The sequence below is a fragment of the Nuphar pumila genome, chromosome 8 (genome assembly GCF_984573655.1).
Source record: "Nuphar pumila chromosome 8, dmNupPumi1.hap1.1, whole genome shotgun sequence".
NCBI classification, from domain to species: domain Eukaryota; kingdom Viridiplantae; phylum Streptophyta; class Magnoliopsida; order Nymphaeales; family Nymphaeaceae; genus Nuphar; species Nuphar pumila.
Genome location: NC_143256.1, coordinates 22,815,701 through 22,835,410, shown reverse-complemented (window position 1 = coordinate 22,835,410; position 19,710 = coordinate 22,815,701). Strand labels below are relative to the sequence as shown.

At 35.1% G+C, this 19,710-nt stretch overlaps 1 protein-coding gene across 1 annotated transcript in view; it reads right to left on the bottom strand.

Moving 5' to 3' along the window:
- Nucleotides 1–18,116: 18,116 nt before the first annotated feature.
- The window catches only part of LOC149829786 (Galactose oxidase/kelch repeat superfamily protein), a 95,717-nt gene continuing 94,123 nt past the window's right edge, over nt 18,117–19,710 (bottom strand). Inside the window, exons 19-20 of the mRNA XM_090015293.1 lie at nt 18,339–18,407; nt 18,117–18,224 (exon numbers count right to left, since the gene is read on the bottom strand). Of these exons, the coding sequence (XP_089871419.1) occupies nt 18,117–18,224; nt 18,339–18,407 (177 nt within the window). The remainder of the gene's footprint in view (nt 18,225–18,338; nt 18,408–19,710) is intronic.

Sequence of the window (19,710 nt, the reverse complement as noted above, 5' to 3'; positions counted from 1 at the left end):
CCGTGAGGTACGTTTCTTCTCCATCCTCTTATTATATATTTAGTTTAGTTTATTTTTTTTAGTTTCATCAAGTGCATCATATCATTGCATACAACATACTCGATTTTATGCTTTTTTGTTGCATGTAGGATAACTTAGAATTTATTTTTGTGTAATATAGTTAGTTGAAAATGCTTTTAGTTCGTTGTTCATTTTTTTTACACAGTCCAGTAGTCCATTCACGTCAAATGGTGCGAGTTTTACATATCAATGAATAACAAGGAATAATGTGATTCTTGGTGTACCACATTTTTCTTTTCTTTACTCTTTGGTATCATGTTCTGCAAATCACGCATCTGGGTGTGATTTGCTGTAGTTTGTGAGTAAAGGACCAGATCAAGTCTTGATCTAAAGATTTCGATCAGTGTTGTAGATTCCAGTTTTCAAGACTCGGCCCAATTCAGTTTTTTTTATTAATTGTTTTTATGTTGGATACATATAGATTTTTGGCATGTGTTATCTGATCATGCAATACACGCAGGTTGCACGTGAACGGTCCACGATTATTGACGTCAATCACGCATAGGGTAGTTGATGTTAATAAAAGTATGTGTTCTTTGTGCAACACGTGTGCACTGATTAAATAGTTCAACATAGTTTTTTTTTAATGGTTTTAACATCATGTTTGCTAATGAGTATTTGACTTGGTAGATAGTAATGTTCTGAGATTTTTTTCTTGTAAGCAACAGTTTTTAGTTTCGTTAGGCAATAGTTCTTATTAGAGTCAGTTTGATTAGGTTTGTTTTAAGTTTTCTTTGAAATCAGTTAGGTTGCTATTACATTTTTATAGTGCCCAGTTAATTCAATAGTAGTTGCATTAGTTAGTTGTCATGTTTTAAAATTTTTAACATAGTTTAGCTAGGTCGTGGTTCAATGTTCGCCTTTACTTAGTTTATGTTAGATTTTTTTCCATTAAGTAGTTCTTAGTTTAGTTCACAATTTCAATTATTGTCTTTTTTTTTTGTTTACGTAGTTAATGTAATAAGTTAGCATTAGTTTATTTGATTACATTAATTTTAGGTTTAATTAGTTAGATTAGAATCTTTTGTTTAGTTAAACATTTTTTTATGGTAGTTAGTTAGTTTGCTTCCAGTTGTTTCATAGTTAGTTTATTAAATAGTTTGTTACAATTTTTGAAATTTCTGGCATGAATCCATTTTTAACTGAACGTTGGCATGAATAAGTTGTTTTGGCATTCTCTTTTCCTGTTAAATGAACAAATCTACAAATCTAAAAATTGCTTCATATTTTACATGTTTATGTTATTTTGGCACTATTTTGTGGTAAACACATATTTTTGGCATTCTCTCTTTCTAAATATTGATTTACTTTTAGGCGTGTTTTTTTATCTCATGCCTTGCATTTTATTTTTTTATGCTACTTTATTCTACTCTTGATCATAAATCTAATGCATTTTTTATGTAACACTGATTATAAAATGCTGATTGAAGAGATTGTCATAGAGGCAACAATACCTACACCAACATTGACTGATGGTACAGAGCAAAGAGTGCAACAGATACCTTACCCACTTACTGGTCCATCCTATTATGAAGTACAATTGAGGCTTGACACATGGATAGAGAAGGAACATGCTCTATGGATAAAAATATGGGTGACTAACATATACCATGATAAATGCAACATGAGTAAGAGGAGGCCTAAAGAGTTGAGCTCAAATAAGCAGCCAACACCTTCAGTGGCCAAAACCATGTCTCCCATCCAAGAAGCGTCTAAGGAAGGAGATTCATGTGTGTGGTTAGTATTGAAGAAGTTGAAGGAGTCATTGATTGAGTCTGAGGTTGTTGCTAACCTCAATGTATGGCTAGAGAAAACATGAGACATGGTCACCTGTAGTAGCATTAGTGAGCATGTCATGTCTGAGGTGGATAAGATAGGAGGAAGATATGCTGAGGTGGTGAATGATGTTGATAGTCGTACACTTATATATACATTTACTTTAATTACAAATGAAAGGAGAAAGAGCAACTAGGGGCAAGGAGACATAAGCTACAAAGGACTTCAAGTGAAAAGAGTGCAAACTTACTCCTTGCAAGAGTTTAAATCTATAGGCTATAGGGTTTGCTTGAATCCAAGGATCTCATTTTGTTGGGCCTACAAGAGATTTTGCAAACTCAGGCAGTGCAGCTCTTTAGCAAGGACCTCATTATCTCGTGCAAGGATAGGGGGCATGGGAAGCTAGGAGCACAAGGGCAGTAGTTGCAGCCTCCATAACGTGGTGCCTCTATTTTTTTTGGTTATACATATATAATTTGCATACATATTTGCTTTTTTTATATATATTGTTTGTAATAGGAATGTATATACCATGATTTTTTGTAACAAAAATGTATATATTGTGAATGTATGAGTAGTTTTATTTTTGAATGAATGGAATAGATATATTGTATGAGCATGTTTATTTTTTGATGAATAAGTTGAATGCAATGTATGAGCAGGTTTATTTTTTAATGAATGCAATGTATATGCAGGTTCACTTTTTAATGAATGCAATGTATAAGTAAGTTTGTATTTTATGAATGATTAAATAAAAAGTTATGAGCATATTCATTTTTTTGTGAATGAATAAATGAATGATTGTATAAAGCAAGTTCATTTTTTATAAATGATTTAATGTAATGTATGAGCATGTTCATTTTTACAGATATTTGTGAACTTACTGTAACTGAAATTTGTTACAACTTCACAAAAAATTTACTAAATTTGCATATAAAGTATTCTTTGTTCAATTTGATACATTTGTTTTTGCATGGACTCTTTATACAATTGAAAGATGTGCATCATGAATTCTGAAGTGCTCTACTTGGGTTCGAAAGACTACGTTGCACAAGGTCATTAATTGATAAAATAGGGAAAGGCTCAACATCAGGGAGTTCGATCTTTGGCTTCTTAATTCCAGTCGAATTACTAATTTTTTTTCACCCTCTCTTCTCTGAAGCATGTGATTAAGGAAAAACCGTCACCTTTGCAATTCGACTCTTGAGCCGATAAATCCTACAACCAGATTCAAAGCATGCACTTGCTCCTTCAAGGTCTTATCTTCCACCTCTTCAGACTCCTCATCATCCTCCTAGGCACTCTCTATAACCATAGCCTTCTCTTTCGAATGCAGACCATCAACATCGTTCACCACCTTCTATCTTCTCCAAAATTTTCTTCACCTCAGTCATGGCATCCTTCATTAGCTATTTCAGCCGTTAACAATATGATTGCTAAAATATCTCATAGTCGATGAAGTTTCGCCAAAAAAATAATCACCGAAAAATAGTCTTATGAAAAAGGTCAAAAAAAGGGGAAACACGGTGGGGAAACAGGGGTTAAGGACCATAAGCAAAGCCCTAAAATGTGAAAACAAACCCTAAAATGTGAACTATTGCTTTTTAAATAAATATTTAAGTGTCACTTTTAATGTTGATCAACTGCAATTGCTAACAAACAACTTATGTTAATACAATTCACTTACTTCAGTGTAATTCTTGACAAAGCTATGTATTCATCATTAATCTATCATTTCCTCCAAATAAATGTGACAAATGATTGACTCACTGTCATAACTAGCATGTGTGTTTTCCTATCTACAATAAGGTTGAATAGGGAATCCACCATTTGGACCTTCAGTTTTTGTGTTCTCTTGTTCTATTGACCTTCGTCATCGTATCACTAGAGAAAGGGGATAGTTGACCATTCATTGTTTTCCTATCCCACCCAGAGAATTTGATAGAACTCTGACTTCCCAAACGTCTTGCATGAATCCATAGATCAGAATCCACATTATTAGCCTTCCTTGCGAGCATAAGAAGAACACAGGATATGTGTGACACCAAGACCGTGTGCAGCCAACAACATAAACATGTAAAATATAAATAAATTCTTAGAGTTGTGCATTTATCTATTAATTTAATAGGAAAAGAGGATGCCAAAATAACTAATTCATGCTAATGTTTAGTTAAAACAACATAATGCCAAAAATTTTAAAAATAATTATTTTAGTCATTAACAATGTGCTTACCGAAATATCTAGTCGTCGATGATGTCTCGAATGGACAAAAAGTCGCAGATAAAGTGTTGTAAAAAATACTCATCGAAAAATAGTCGCTGAAAAATAGTCATCGAAAAAAATCGTCAGAGGAAACACGGTGGGGAAAAAGGGGTTTGGGACTACAAACAAAGCCCTAAAATTTGAACCGTCATTTTTTAAATAAATATCAAAGCATCACATTTAATGCTAGAACGGACATTCACAAAAAAATGGCGAGGTTCGCATTTAAGTCTTCAAAAAATTTATGAATCTCATGTCCAATGTGCGAATGTTCGGAAAGTCCGCAAATGAGGCACAATATCTGCATATGTGTGAATTTAGTGGATTATTTATAAAGTTTTGATAGATTTATTTGCAGGAAATTCATAGAAATTTTTAATACAAACTTCATACTATATATATAAATTTAGTGAATTGTTTGTGAAGTTTTGACAAGTTTCAGTTATAGAAAGTTTGCAGATATGGTTATGCAAGCTTCTTGAGGTCTGCAAAAAAAAATCATATGAATCTATATTTTAGTGAGAGTTTGCGATACACAAAGAGTGTACTGATATATTGCACAAACTTAAGAAAAAATTCTCATGTGAAGGTTAAATTGGTCTTTTAAAGTTGGATATTTGTAAATTTGGACATCAGGTGGATTTAAAAAACTATAGGACATTTCAATAAATGCATCATTTTTTATGTACATTATGGTCATTTTTTGTATAAAAATGACCCTTTAGCAGCGATTCAATTTCTAATTGGCGCTAAAGGGTCTGGAGAAGAAAAAAAATTAGTTGCGATCAAGAACATTGCTAAATCTAATTTTCTTAATAATGTGTGTGTGTTGTTGATCGTGTGCGCGATCAACGATGCATGTGCATCTGACGTAATGTCAAACTTTGACTGCATGAATGAATTCAACATGTTCTTAATAGTAGGATCTGGCTTTTGGATCAAGTTTTTTCAATGAAAAGAACACAATTTGACCTGAGAAAGTATCACACATTATATGCTATTGATTTTTTAAGCCTTATAAAAATCTACCTACATGTCATAATCATGACAATCTAACAACCGATTTGCTTTAAGAAAAACATATAAATCACATATGTAAGGTTAGTTTCTTGAAAAACAACCAAAAAGGTAAAAAAAAAAGAGGCATTTATACTTTATATATAGGGAAACCAAAATATGGTTACCGGAAAAACATGTTTGCTTGTATGAACTAGGCATTTTTTCAATTTTTTTGCAAACTCTCCAAATGAATTTGGCGTGGTCCATTTGTTAGGAATCGATTGTTGGATCAAAAAATAAGATTTTTTATGATTAATTATTTATAAAAAAATATAGCCTTTGATTTTGAAGCCTTAAAAGATTCATCTTATACATCATAACTGGATGACCCAAGAGTCTGTTTCTATAAAACCAAGCATCTAGATCACATTTGTATTGTGAAATTTTAGAAAAAAAAATATGAAAATCTTGATTCATACTAGTAACATATTTGCTGGTAAACATATTCCAGTTATGAATATATATATATATATATATATATATATATATATATATATATATATATATATATATATATATAACCCATAAGAGTGGACAACTTTAACGTTGGATGTGTGCTCATGTGTACAACGTTAATCTACAACAATTAGCGGCGGTCATGGCTATCGCTAGTTGTCTGGGAAGAAAAATGAGAATTAGTGGTAGTTACAACCTCCATTAAGTCATTTTTTTCATTTAAAAAAAATGTCAAGAGCTGATCTACACGATCAGTGGCAGACATTTGTCCGATAATAATGGACAATTTGCTTGTCTATTATTACGGGCTTTATATGTAGGAAAAATATTTGTTATTAATGAAGGTAAGGAACTAACGAGTTAGAAGTGAGGTGAAAGTTGTATCCACTCAATCTAACCACACAAATGTGTTCAACATGGTTTGTTTACTAAGGATCAAGCCTTGAATCGTGCTTTTCTGATGTAAAAATATGATCCTTTGAGTTATAAAATTTTGGATATTATCGGCCAATGATTTTGGGACCCCTTTAAAATCCTAATTACTTATCATAATCACATGATTCAAAACAAGTTTCCTACTAAGAAAACTATGTAGATCACATCCATAACATTTGATCTACAAAAATTTGGATTTTTTTAAAGAAAAAGGTGATTTCTACTCATTAGTTTCTTACCTTCATTAGTAGCCAACACCGAAAATGACCATACTGTATGGAAAAAATGAAATGTTTTAAAAATGCCCTATAATTTACCAAATTCCTCGAATGGACAATATTGCAGGCTCTCAATTTTCTTCACCAATTTTACCCCTCATAAGTACGAATTTCCAATTTCCGCACATCATGATGCTAAAACAATACACCGACGGAACTCATCAATAAAATCACAAAATTACAAAAAAGATTGTGATATTACAAAAAAGACTGTGAAATTGCAAACAATTTCCGAAACTCATGATGAGGAGTTTCATGGGTTCACCAACAAAAATCATAAAATTTGCGAAAGTTCAATAATTGCAAAATTGCAGGCGAGTATCGCATGAAGTATTGCAAAATTTCTTATTTGAATAGCACATGTATTGCCAAATTACCTTTTCTTGCAAAATTTCATCTTATATAAATGATGGTCCGTTTCTCAACCCCTTTCTCTTCATCCAAATGCCCTATTTTTGCAACACATAGCATTCTTGTGGTTCTCAATCCTTTTAGTGATCTTTTGATGACATTTTGGTGGCATTCCAACACATTCATGCGAATATTGGTGGGCGACGACTTTGCAAAAATCTCTCATTCGTAGCGGTTCATTGGCAGTGGAAAACCTCAAATTTTGGCACTTCTCTGGCAAATCTCTTGTGAATATTTCAGTAAAACCATCAACAGTGACTTCATCGATGTCCCTCAACCGAATTTTTTTACCGACATCTAGGTTTTTCGGTGAAATAGTTATTGTTGTTTTTTTAGTAAAAATATATTTTCTTATTATTATCATTTTTTATTACAAGATGACACCAAAGTTTGTTGCATTTATATTATTCAGTTATTATCGGTAAGGCCAACCAAGTTTTTTTGTTTTTGCATGTATAGGTATTATTGGTTTTTGCATGTATATTATCCAGTTTATTGTTGTTATCATAGGAATTAAGTTTTTTATTACGAGATGGAACCAAAGAAGAGAAAAAATACACAAATCACACCTGCCAACACAAAGAAGATAAATAACATTGAGCAGAATCACCCTAACTGGCATAATGAGCATGAAGGACTTGTAGCATCTGATAGTTACATGGTGTTTCATAAGACATATCTTGATGCATACAATAGGCTTGTCACTCTGATAGAGAGGTATCCTTCTCCAACACTAAAAATTTGGTTGTCAGATCTTCTCCATAAAAAATTACAGCCTCAACGATTTACAACATAGAAATATGTGCTCATCCAAGCAATTGTATGCAATTTCAACTAATGAGCTGCTAAAATTTTTAGACTGGCCCACAAATGTTGTAGAATCTACAAAAAAAAGTTAAAGTTATTACGGCGCAATATTTGTCTCCTATCTTGGAAGCATCGAAGGAGGAGGAGAGAAAATCATTGGTGAAGCGGTTTAAGCCAATCCTGTTACCTAGCTTGAACAAGATAGAGACATGGCCACTTTTAGTGGTAGTGGTGAGATGGAGATGGAGGCAATTCTTCGGGATGTCTCTAAATTAAAAGAGTAGTTGCCTAGATGTGGAGGAGAGTGAGGTTGGGGTTGGGACAATTATGGGAGGTCCTCAGGCAGACGATGTGTTTATGGGCCCAGAGGTAGATTAGTGTGAGAGCTTTGAGCTAGAGGAGAGCAATGCAATGCCACATGGTGCACAGGAGATTCCTCCTCCCCCTCCTTCGGCGAAAGTCCATGCTTCGAGTAGGAGCAAACAAGTCTGGTGCCAAGGAACAAATACTTTTCGACATTTATTTTGTATATAATTGTCACTTGATGTTTGTGTGTGTGTAAGATTAATTTATAAATATAAGGTTTAAAACAACATCTTTGAGTCGTCTTTCAAAAATAAAAAACTAAAAACTATTTGTGTTTATATATATATATATATATATATATATATATATATATATATATATATATATATATATATATATATATATGAATCCATATGTTTATTTGTATGTTTGTGTACATGCATTTTAATCAGTAAAAATGTTATAACTCCTGAATATGTGCATGTGTACTTGCAGCCACATCAACCTCCACCAACCAGCGTGCACTGATTCTTTTGGAACAAAGCACACTCGTAATTTCTAACACTAATGAAGTCCCATAAGGATTTGTTGAATCAGATGCATTTCTGAAAATTCTTAGATATCACTCCATGGAACATCGACCATAGTCATGTAGATTCTATTGTACAGTTTTAGAGTCCGTCTTCAGACACAAACATCTTTAGAGACATTAAGATGACAACTACATTAGAGGACATGACACAAATTACTTGATTAAAGTGCCATGGGAAGCTAATGACTGGACGTCGCTAGGGGTCATTCAAGGATTTGGGTCATGTCCTCATAGATGCAGATGATGAGGCATGGGACGATGCTAGGGTCAAGTTATCATGGTTGAAAAATCACTATGATTCCACATTGACAAAGAGTTCTTGTGGAAAGTTGGTGCCGACTTTTGGATGGAAGGGAGAAAAAAAATCGCAGAATGATATCAGAGCATTTTTGCTTTACTTTTTTGGTGCATGATTATTCATCGACCCAAGTGAAAAGATGACCCATATATCATACTTGAAATCGTTGCAATCATTGACTTTGATCGATGAATATGCTTGGGGAGCTACCGTTCTTGCACATGTATGCAGGTTTGTCTGAGTACAAGACTGGCATAAAAAATATTATAAGCATTTTGGTTTTGTTAGAGGTATTCATTCTTTCATGTTTCCTATTTGATATTTCTTTGCATTCATTATCTATAAATTATTGATGTAGTATTAATCCTTGTATTAATCCATCCTTACAAGTTTGGAAATGAAAGCACATATTCATTGGAAGGTCCTTAAGACATAACCCTTTTCCTGAATTTTCATGTACTACAATGTGGAGATTGACACGTGGCAATGAGGATAGAAATGAATGAAGAGGATTGAGTTTTAATATCAATAGGGTGTCTTGCATAGCACAATTATAAAACATCACCAAAACACATGTAAGTTTTCTTTAAATAATTTTTTGAAAGTATTTATTCTATTGTTAGAGGTGTTTATTCTTTTATTGGAGTCATTCATGATGTTTGTTACATTTTAGATAATATGATGCAACTACATAGACTTGGTAAATGAGGACCATGAGAATGTAGTTGTGCACGTGTGAGACCTCTCAAGGAGTAACATTTGGTTGCACAACATGAACGCAATTGAGTGGCAAATAGCCAGCTGAGTGGTATGATTGTTTGGCTTTGTTCAGCAAACATCCTGTCGCCCTAGAGTAGTTAGCAAAACAATCCATGTCATAATAAAAGATAAGAAGAAGGATTAGCCCACTATGTTTGAATACGAACTAGAAGATTGATAAAGTAGGAAAGACATCAACAGAGAATCCATGATTTATGTACATAGAGATGAAGAGGAAGATAAGGTCCATAATAAGGAGGAAGTTGGGGTTACAACAATTGCTACTAGGGTGGATGTAAATTTTTTTTTTTTGAGAGAGATGCTTAAGTCTCAAGGTGCGCTTATCGCTAATTTGCAAAATTACATCAAGGCGCTACTAAAGCAATGAATTTTGTAGTGTACATTAATTAAAACTTTTATAATATTAAATTTTTTATGTATATTAATTGATTAATTGAACTTTGTATATTATTAAAGTTGTTTAAAATTTATTTTGTAAATTAATTAATTGAGGTAATCAAAATTGTTTATGAATAAATTATGTATATAACAGGAAACGAAGTTATTTGTTTTTTATTGTTTAAGGAGAATCAATTGTGTATATAATAGGGAATGGAGTTGTTTTAATCTTAAAAGTTGTTGGATGTATTGTTTTTGTAACAGGTAATTGATTTGTTTATAAGAATTATTTGTTTATAATGTGTACAAAAACACGAAATAATTAGTGAATTTTTGCACCAAAAAAGAATTTTGCAAAGTATGCGCAAATTTTTGTTCATTTTTTTAAATCAGAAGGTAAATTAACAAGGTATGTATGAATTTTCGTTCATACTTGTTTAAATCAAAAGGAATGAATGAACATAAATTTGCACTTGCGAAATTCTTTTATGATTTAAAAAAAAATATTTGCATATACCATGCAAAATTTCTCTTTTGGTTTAAATAGGATGATAAAGTTTGTTTGTATCAATTATGTGGTTGATTTAAAAAAAAAAGTCACTAAAATTCCCATGTACTTTATGAATTTCTTTTTTTATTTTAAATAAAATGAACAAAAATTTGTACGCACCTTCCAAAATTCCTTTTTTGGTTTAAATCGGATAATAAAGTTTATTTATAACAATTACGTAGATGATTTAACTGCTTGCAAATTTATCATAGAGGAATAGTCGCGAGTTTGGACAAACCAATGACTAAGTTTGCCAATTAGCCATCTACTTTTGGGAGATGATTTAATATTGCATATGACTCTTAGTGGAGCTGATTAGAAAATTTCCTTTATATGAATGTTTGAGGGTCACAGCCAAAAGCAAAAGATACTCTAATCAGAATTACTGCAAAATATAGTATATCATTGTGTGATGAAACTAACTAAAGCTCAACGGTCATCTATGTGTTTTACTAGAAACTGACCATTGGCAAGATCCATACTGGATTTTTCAAGGATGGAAAAAATTAAAGCCAACAATATACCTCCTAAAAAAACATGTATTTTTAAAAATACTAAATTTTTTTGTATGAATCGAGGTTTTCAAGGACTTTTTTTCTTTTCTAAGATGACTACAAATGTACTCTACATGCCTGATTTCTTGGATCGTTTGATTCTAACACATGGGCAGGTTTTTATAAGTTTAAAAATCAACAACTCAATTTTTTCATAAGTATTCATTCCTCAAAATATCGTACTTTCATATCAAAAAATTGTAATGCAAGTGCCGAATCTAGCAAATGGACTTTGCCGAACACATCTATGGGTTGGATTTGCAAAAAAAGTATAAAAAATATCCCAGAAATATCTAGTTTGTAAAGTTTGCAGCATAGGTATTCTCGCCACTGGGGTTGTGAAGCAAGTTGAGTCACTCGTGGCTCAACCCATGTTCGGCTTGTAAAGACCACATTCGAATTCTTAACATACAAGCTAAATATGAAAATACGGCTTGGCTATAAGCTTCTTAGGTAGCAAGAGATATATTTTAGATATTTTTTACATGTATTTTTTGTAATCTTATTTATGCCATCTATAAAACAATGTATTTTTTTTCTATTAACAAGCCGGCTTGATCTCAGCTTGTTTAACTTAGACTCATTATGAACTCGAACTCAGCTTGACTCACAATAGAATGACCCAAGCATGAACACTTGAAGCTCAGTTCTTTCAGCTTGTTTACCAACCCTACTCAGGACCAAAACATATTTTTTATTACTTGACCACCTAAGTTGAACACCTATTGTTCAAGTTCGGCTTGCCTAGCCTATTTTACAAGTTCAAACTAGCTCCACATGAGTGGAGCCATGAGCGGCTTAGCTTGCTTCTTAACTTGAGACATGAGACAGGATCTTTTTCTTAATAAAAAAAATTGGTTTTTGATATTTCAATATATAAAAATTTATTTTTTAGTGATGTATTATTAAAAAGTATTCAAAACTACTAAAATATCAAAATAATATCCATATATGTTTTCTTTTAGGAAAATGCACACCTGTAGGTTTCAAACTTAATATCCATATATGTTAAAGTCACATCATATCATGTATGACCCGTATCACCAATGACACACTCTTAAATCGAAGAATGATCGTAATGTATAAGTAATTTGACACATTTCTCAAAATACCCTACAAATTTTTATATTCTCCCCATGTTCAAAATCGCAAATAGTCTGCTTTGGAATGTCCTTTTACCCTTTGCATGTGTGAAACTCACAAATTTTGCGTGAAATGTCACTTCGTTTATCGTGTGCCCCATACTCCGACTTAAAATAAGGTTCGCACACTTTTTTGTGAACTTCACGAAGTTCACATAATAATATTTGAGAACATCCTGTCAAACTCGAACAAAATGAGAAAGTTTGCATATAATTTATGAGGACTTTCTCAAGTCCACATATATTTTATGCGAACTTAAGAAAGTCTGCACATATTTTATGTAAACTTCCTCAAGTCCACAAATATTTTATGCAGACTTTAAGAAGTCCACACATATTTTATGCAGACTTGAGGAAGTCTACACATATTTTACATGGACTTTCTCAAGTTTGCTTATATTTTACGAAAAATTACTGTACTATACAGATAATTTGATGTTTCCCTAAAAACCCTATAATTTTTTATATTTTTCTCATATCGAAAATCTTAAATAGCCAGCATTGAAATGTCCTTTCTACCCTTCGCATGCGTGGAACTGATGAAGTTCGTGCCATATATCGCTTCGCTTATCGGGTGCCACATACGCCCATTTAAAATGAGTTCCACACATTTTTTTTTGCAGACTTCACAAAGTTTGCATAAAATTATATGTGAACTTCCTGTTAAACATGAAAAAAATGAGGAAGTTCGCACATATTTTATGCGGACTTCACGAAGTTTGCATAAAATTATATGCGAACTTCCTATTAAACTTGAACAAAATGAGGAAGTCCGCATACATTTTGTGTGGACTTGAGGAAGTCTACACATATTTTATGCGGATTTCATGAAGTTCACATAATATATGTGGAGTTGAGGAAGATCACACAAAATATATGCATACTTCCACATTTCATTCAAGTTTAACAAGAAGTTCGCATAGAATTTTATGGAAACTTTGTGAAGTCTAAAAAAAAATGTGTGAACCCCATTTTAAGTGGGCATATGTGGCACTCGAGGAGCAGAATGATATATCGCACGAACTTTATAAGGTTTTTAGGAAACAAACGTCAGATTACCCATACAGTACGGTCATTTTTCATATATTTTATGTGAACTTTAAGTGTTTATATATTTTATGTGGACTTCCTCATTCTCGCCTATGTTCATTATTCGTATATTTAGGAGAAACAATCTATCTTTTAGAGAACATTTCTCTCTAACCGTTCAAGGTGATCTTGGTAGAAATGAAAATTTATCCTCTCGATTTGTCTCTTTCTTTTTTTCTATTTTTTTGGATTTTTGATGCATATGGCTAGAAAATAGCATAAAACTGATAGAAAAGGTACAACTACTCTTATTTATCTCTTATTTAGGAATGTAGTCGGGATTGTATCTCAGTGTCTCTTCGTTATTTTTTAGTGAATCGAAAAGGTATTTTTGTTTTGTTTCTTTGTTCTTTTTAATGGTTTTTCAGAATTATTCATTTTCTAGGTCGAAACATCCTCTGAAATATAAATTATTCAATTGTTCTAGTCTGCATAGCATGTTTTTATTCTGGTTTTGGAACTCAAAAACAGAAACCCTAGAGGGGCATGTGTCCCAGTTTTTCGACTATAAAAACACAAGTTTCTGAAAATAGAGACTTCTCTTTGAAAAAGTTATATTTTTTGGAGGAAGTTCGTATGTGTGAATAGAAAGGTCTTTTTAAATCTAGATATTTGTGATTTTAGGCATGAAGAGAATATAATTTTTTTTAAGGTTTTTAAGAAAATGCATCAAATTTAGTCATACCATCATTTTTCACTCTTAAATGACACACACCTGCCTGGGTTACCCAAATGGTAGCAGGCATGGGGAGAAGGTTTTTTCCCCCTTCATCTCAAGTTTAACTCCCACCTGATGTGCAGGTGCCTTTAATTAGTTGGCTCTGCAATGGCTTAGGTGTTGGTGATCCTACCCAGGATTTACCTGGCAGGGAGCAGGCCCAGGCCCATTATGCAACCTGGTCCTCGGCAAGGATTCCTCATCATCAAAAAGAGGGGGGAAAAGGCGCATCACTATAACATATCCAAATATTTCTGGCCCAAACAGCCTAAGTTGGGTAGGGAAAGATGATCAGGCCACAGATAGATGAATTTAGGTTTAAAAATTAATCCAAGTTTCGTAAAATGTGAAATTAAGACTGCACTTGTAGTAACATGATCCAATGTTGTCATCCACGTGAGGTTTTGCTTACTTTCGTAAGGATTCCTTGTCATCATGTATATATATATATATATATATATATATATATATATATATATATATATATATATATATATATATATATATATATATATATATATATATATATATGGGTTTGTGCTAAACCCATTTGGTGTTAAATCAGAGCTGAAGCACGCTGACAGTTCATCGTGTTAGCACGCAAAACAAATCGTGTCAAAAACCCTTTATTGGTGCTTTTAGTGCGCTAATAAAGACCTTTTTAAAAAATGTGCTCGGCTTTTAGTGACGCACTAAAAGCACCAATAAAGGTCCAAGACCTTTTAGTGGTGCACGATGGACACGGATTTAGCACGAATATGGTATAGCACAAACCCATTAATATATATATATATATATATATATATATATATATATATATATATATATATATATATATATATATATATATATATATATATATATATATATATATATATATATATCATTGATCGCTGTTGAACCCCTCTCAACCATCCGATTTTAAAATCGGAGCAATCATAGGTACAAAATGGGGGACGGGTGGCAGGCAAGCGAGTCCAACCTCTGCCTCCACCACCATTGCCGTCAGAACTATCACTGCTCCCAGTGGGGCATCAGAGGAGACAGAGGAGCTGGTGGTGGCCCTACCGCCGGGGTGGGTCGGCGTACGGAAGGGGAACGGCTTGGCAGCCATGCTGGTGGCATTGCCCTTCTCCCTTGTTCACCGGTAGTGAGGTGATCCAGTGAGAGAGAGAGAGAGAGAGACTGATACTCCCTTCACACACACATATGACCCATTCTGCTCTATAGGTTTTAAGTGTTTTATGATAGATCTGAACCGTTAGATGTGTTTTGCATGATTGATTTAGTGGAGATCGATTCTTGGATCATGTTTTTTTATGAAAAAACATGATTTTATGAACCAGGAAAATATGGTACTTTCATAGCCATTGATTTTATTTATATATATATATATATAGAGAGAGAGAGAGAGCAACTGTACTGCAAGTACAAAGCCCTCTCACAGCTATTCAGGAACATAGGGTCAAGGTTGTTAAATGTGATAAGGCGAAGCAAGGCATTGAGCCTGTTATGAAGCAAGGTGTAAGCCTCGAGGCGTTGAATTGTAAGCTTCATGATCAAAATAATAAAATATATAATATTAATAAAATAATGAAACAGAGGCAGGAGTTCTGCCTCCCTTGGGGGAAGGGAGCAGAGAGACAGAGGTCAAGCCCTTATCTGCCCGACAAAAACAGAGAGAGGGAAGAGGGGAATAGGGAGAGCTCGACCACTCCCCGCCAACCAGAATGCATGTAGGCAGCAGGGGTTGGCCGAAAAGGAGAGGGGGAAAGAACGAGGGGAGGTGCTCAGCACCTCCCTCCCTGGCAGACCGAGAGCCACCATGATGGTGGCTCTGGTGCACCGACCCGAGAACAGGAGGGTCGAGGCAGACGAAGAAGAGAGAAGAAGACAGTGAGGAGGGGTGCTCAACACCTCCCTTCTGGAAAATCCAGAGCCACCCACGATGGTGGCTCTGGTCCACTGCCAACAAACAAAAAAGAAGGAAAGGGAGGCAGGAGGTTGGCGATCTCCTGTCGGCGTCTCCAGCGAGAAAAACAAGAAGAGAAGTGAGAGCACAGGGAAGAGATATACCTGGGAACCACCGGGGTCAGGGTTCAGGTGAGGTGTTGCATCGAACGAGGAGTGCCGAGAAGGATTCTGGTGAGGTAGTGCCATCTAAAGACAAAGAGAGCAACTCTGGATGGTCGGAGAGCACAGAGAAGAAGAAGAAAGCTGGTGATGCTGTCGAAGGCAGCTTCTATCATCGATCACCAACGGAAGTAGAGAAGGGGAAAGGGAGATCGAGGGTGGTTGGTGACAGTAGGAATACCCAACAAGGGGGGTTAGGGTGCCTGACAGGAGGGTGTCGACGCTAGCAGAGAGAACACGGGGGGGGAGGGGATAAAGAGAAGAAGAAGAATCCAACAAATTCCCCCAATTCACACCTAAGCTTCTTCAAAAGAATCCACCCGTCACCGGATTTTGGCCATCTCCGACCCATTGATAATACCAAAAAAAAATTCCCTACCAAACACAGAAAACCCCACCCTTTCTCAACCTCTCAATTTCGACGATGATGGAGATGAAACTCAGGCCTCTAGCACCCCTCCAGCGTCGAAACACCATCTTTGCAATGGATTTTGGTGACATCAACATATTGATCCGGCCGCAGAGCTCGAGCTTCTCTGTCGGCAATGGCCGCAAAGCCTTGCCCACGGAACTTGTCGATTGGAGCCTCATCTCCATCCACCTATTGTCCTACACAAGCCTCAAGGACCTCCTCCATCCGACGCCGGCAGGGACCCAATCCTCGAAGGCCAGAGACCGGTGCCCCCACAACGAAGCCGCCAACGACGACAGCCCAGAGATCTCCATCCGCAAACGGTTGGTGAAGCAGGCCGCTTGGGCATACCTCCAACCGATGGTCGCCTAGCCGAGCACTGCCAACCGAAACTTCTAACGAATCAGGATGATTTACATTATGCGTACGCCTTAAAAGCAAAGCGCGCCTCGATGCAAGGCATGCGCTTCACCCATGTGAAGTGTGCGCTTCAAGCCTGCAAACGCCTCCCTACAACGCCTCAGTTCCTTGAGCTTGCGCTTCGCCTCTGAGGCATACGCTTCAGGTACTAAAGTGTTCGCCTCTAACAACACTGCATAGGATAACTCAATTGCTAAGGTCCGAAACGACATCACAAAGCTCAATTCCAGTGGGCTTGAGCCCAACCTTGTAACCTAGCGGGCTCAATCTTGGTTTAGTCAAACCATGTCTCTGAGTGGGGATGGCAATTGTTCGGCTTTTGATTGGATATCTGACTGGCCAGACCCAATCCCAACAAATCGAGCTGGATTTGGTTTTGCATGGCAAAATCTGATTGGATTCAAGTTCAAACTCAGTTTCCTACCAGGATCCAATCGGATTCTCACAAATTCTCATACAATTTCAAGACTCGACTACAAGACATAACAGGCAGTCAATGTCAATAAATATTGGCAACCAACCACCTGACCGCTACCAAACCTTGTGTTAACCGGTGGAAAGATATTACTGGTAAACTCTAACAGCAGGTCCGAACCAAATCGATTTAATCAGACCTTGTGTCAGATTCAGTTATTTCATTCTCAATTGGATTCATTCAATTTCCATTTTTCATCTTAGAGTCCGAATCCAAATCCGGCACTGATTAGTGCACATCTAATTAGCTGGATTCGGTAATAGTCGTGTCTGAACCGACTCCTACCCATTTACATCCCTATCTCAGAGTAGATGAACTAGCCCAGCCTACAGTCAAGACATGGCAGAAAACGTTCATCCTGTGTGTGTGTGTGAAAATTAATTGAAAATACATACCACTTGAATAATCAATTATTATCCATACAAAAACCGAAATTACATAATACCAAGGCTACAAAACAGAAATAATGTAGTTTGTTGCATACAAAAAGGCGGCCTTCCATGAACATACCGAACAGGATTTGCGAGCAGAATCAAATTATATCATTGCTACAGAACGCTTCAAAATATGCTGTTTTATTGCACAGAGCAAGAGATAGCCTTCCATAAAGATAAGTGGGAAAGACAGGACAGGCGCAGGCATAAACACTCGTATTTTACATTAAATAACTAAAAACCTGCTCTTCCAGGTGTAAGCATATTGTCATATGCAAAATTAGTTGTAGTCACTTTTGTGAGGCTTGGCTCTTGGATTTTGCTTTGCCTTTCTTTCTCAATGAAGCTCCTGCATCCTCCTCTTCTTCTGCCTTCTGCTCAGCCTCCAGTTTGGCTAACTGTATCACATAGCATCACACCAAAAATTAATTTTCAGTGACTGCTACCAAAGATAAGCTTTGCAGTGAGATTTTCCAAGTATGAAGTGTTGCATATTTGTATGTAGGACTTGCCTCAACAAGTATTGGTTGGAGTTCTCTATAACGAACCTCTGCAAGATCAAATCCATCCTTGCGCAACTCCTGCTCAGTTCCGGCACAAGTTAATAAAAAATGAAAAATGAAAAAAGAAATCAGTAAACAAAGAATGATTCAGGATCTTCACATAATGTTCACAACAGTCACAATTATCAGTCGGCTATATCTCAGCAAGGCAAATCTTGTGATAATAAACATTTATTTGATAAATCTCAGGAAAATCACGGAACTTAGAAAATTTAAAAGAATAGCAGAAATAAGTAACAAAATAATATGTTTAGATAATAGAATACACTTATAAAATATAGTAAAAGAAATAAGTAGAAAATATAAAATAAGAAAAAATATATTTAAGATGGCAAAAAGAAGTAAAAAAGTAAATATAACTGAAAATATCATGATATTATCGCGATAATATTGCTATAAAATTGTTTTTGAAAATATTACATAGTTTGTCTTCTAAATTTTTTTCCAAAAAAAGATTTATAAAGCCAATATTTTTCAATCTATCAGTGATATTTGTGAGTATGTTTCAAAGAGTCAGGATGTGTACGTAATATAGAAATCAGATTAGAATCTTTGTTGCAAAGGAACCACACCATCAATGACTACAACAGGGATATATACATTATCCATATGCGACATGATCAGGATATATGTAATAAATGGGCTATTGGTCTTGTAACATTTGGTTTAGGAAGAGAGAGTCTCACCTAGTAACATTTAAAAGTGAGGTTAATACGAGTCAGATAGATTTTTTCCTACTTAGAAAGAGAGATAGGGGTTGTAGCATCGATTGTAAGGTTATACCGGGAGAAAGTGTAGATACACAACATAGAGTCTTAATTTTAGATCTTAGAATTAGACAATGCCGCAAAAGGGATAGACATAGGATAGATCCTAGAATTAAGTGGAGGGCACTGAAAGGAGCTAAACAAGGTATGTTTGTAGAGCAGGTAGTTAAGGAAGCTGATTGGTGTCTCGAGGAGGATTCAGAATCAATGTGGAATAAGATAGTGGGTGGCATGAGAAAGGTGGCTAAGGAGGTATTGGGTGAGTCTAAAGGCGGTGCAACGCTAGGTAAGGATACATCATGGTGGAACGAGGATGTCAAATTAGCTATTAAGGTTAAAAGAGAGTGTTATAAAAATCTAAGTAAGAGTCATGATAATGAGAATTTAGAGAAGTATATGATAGCAAAGAAGGAAGCTAAAAAAGTAGTTCAAAACGCGAAGGATAAGGTATATAAGGAGGTTTATGACAAGTTGAATACCAAAGAGGGCGAGAAGGATATTTATAGGCTTGCAAAGATGAGAGATAGGAAATCGAGGGATCTGGGTATGGTTAC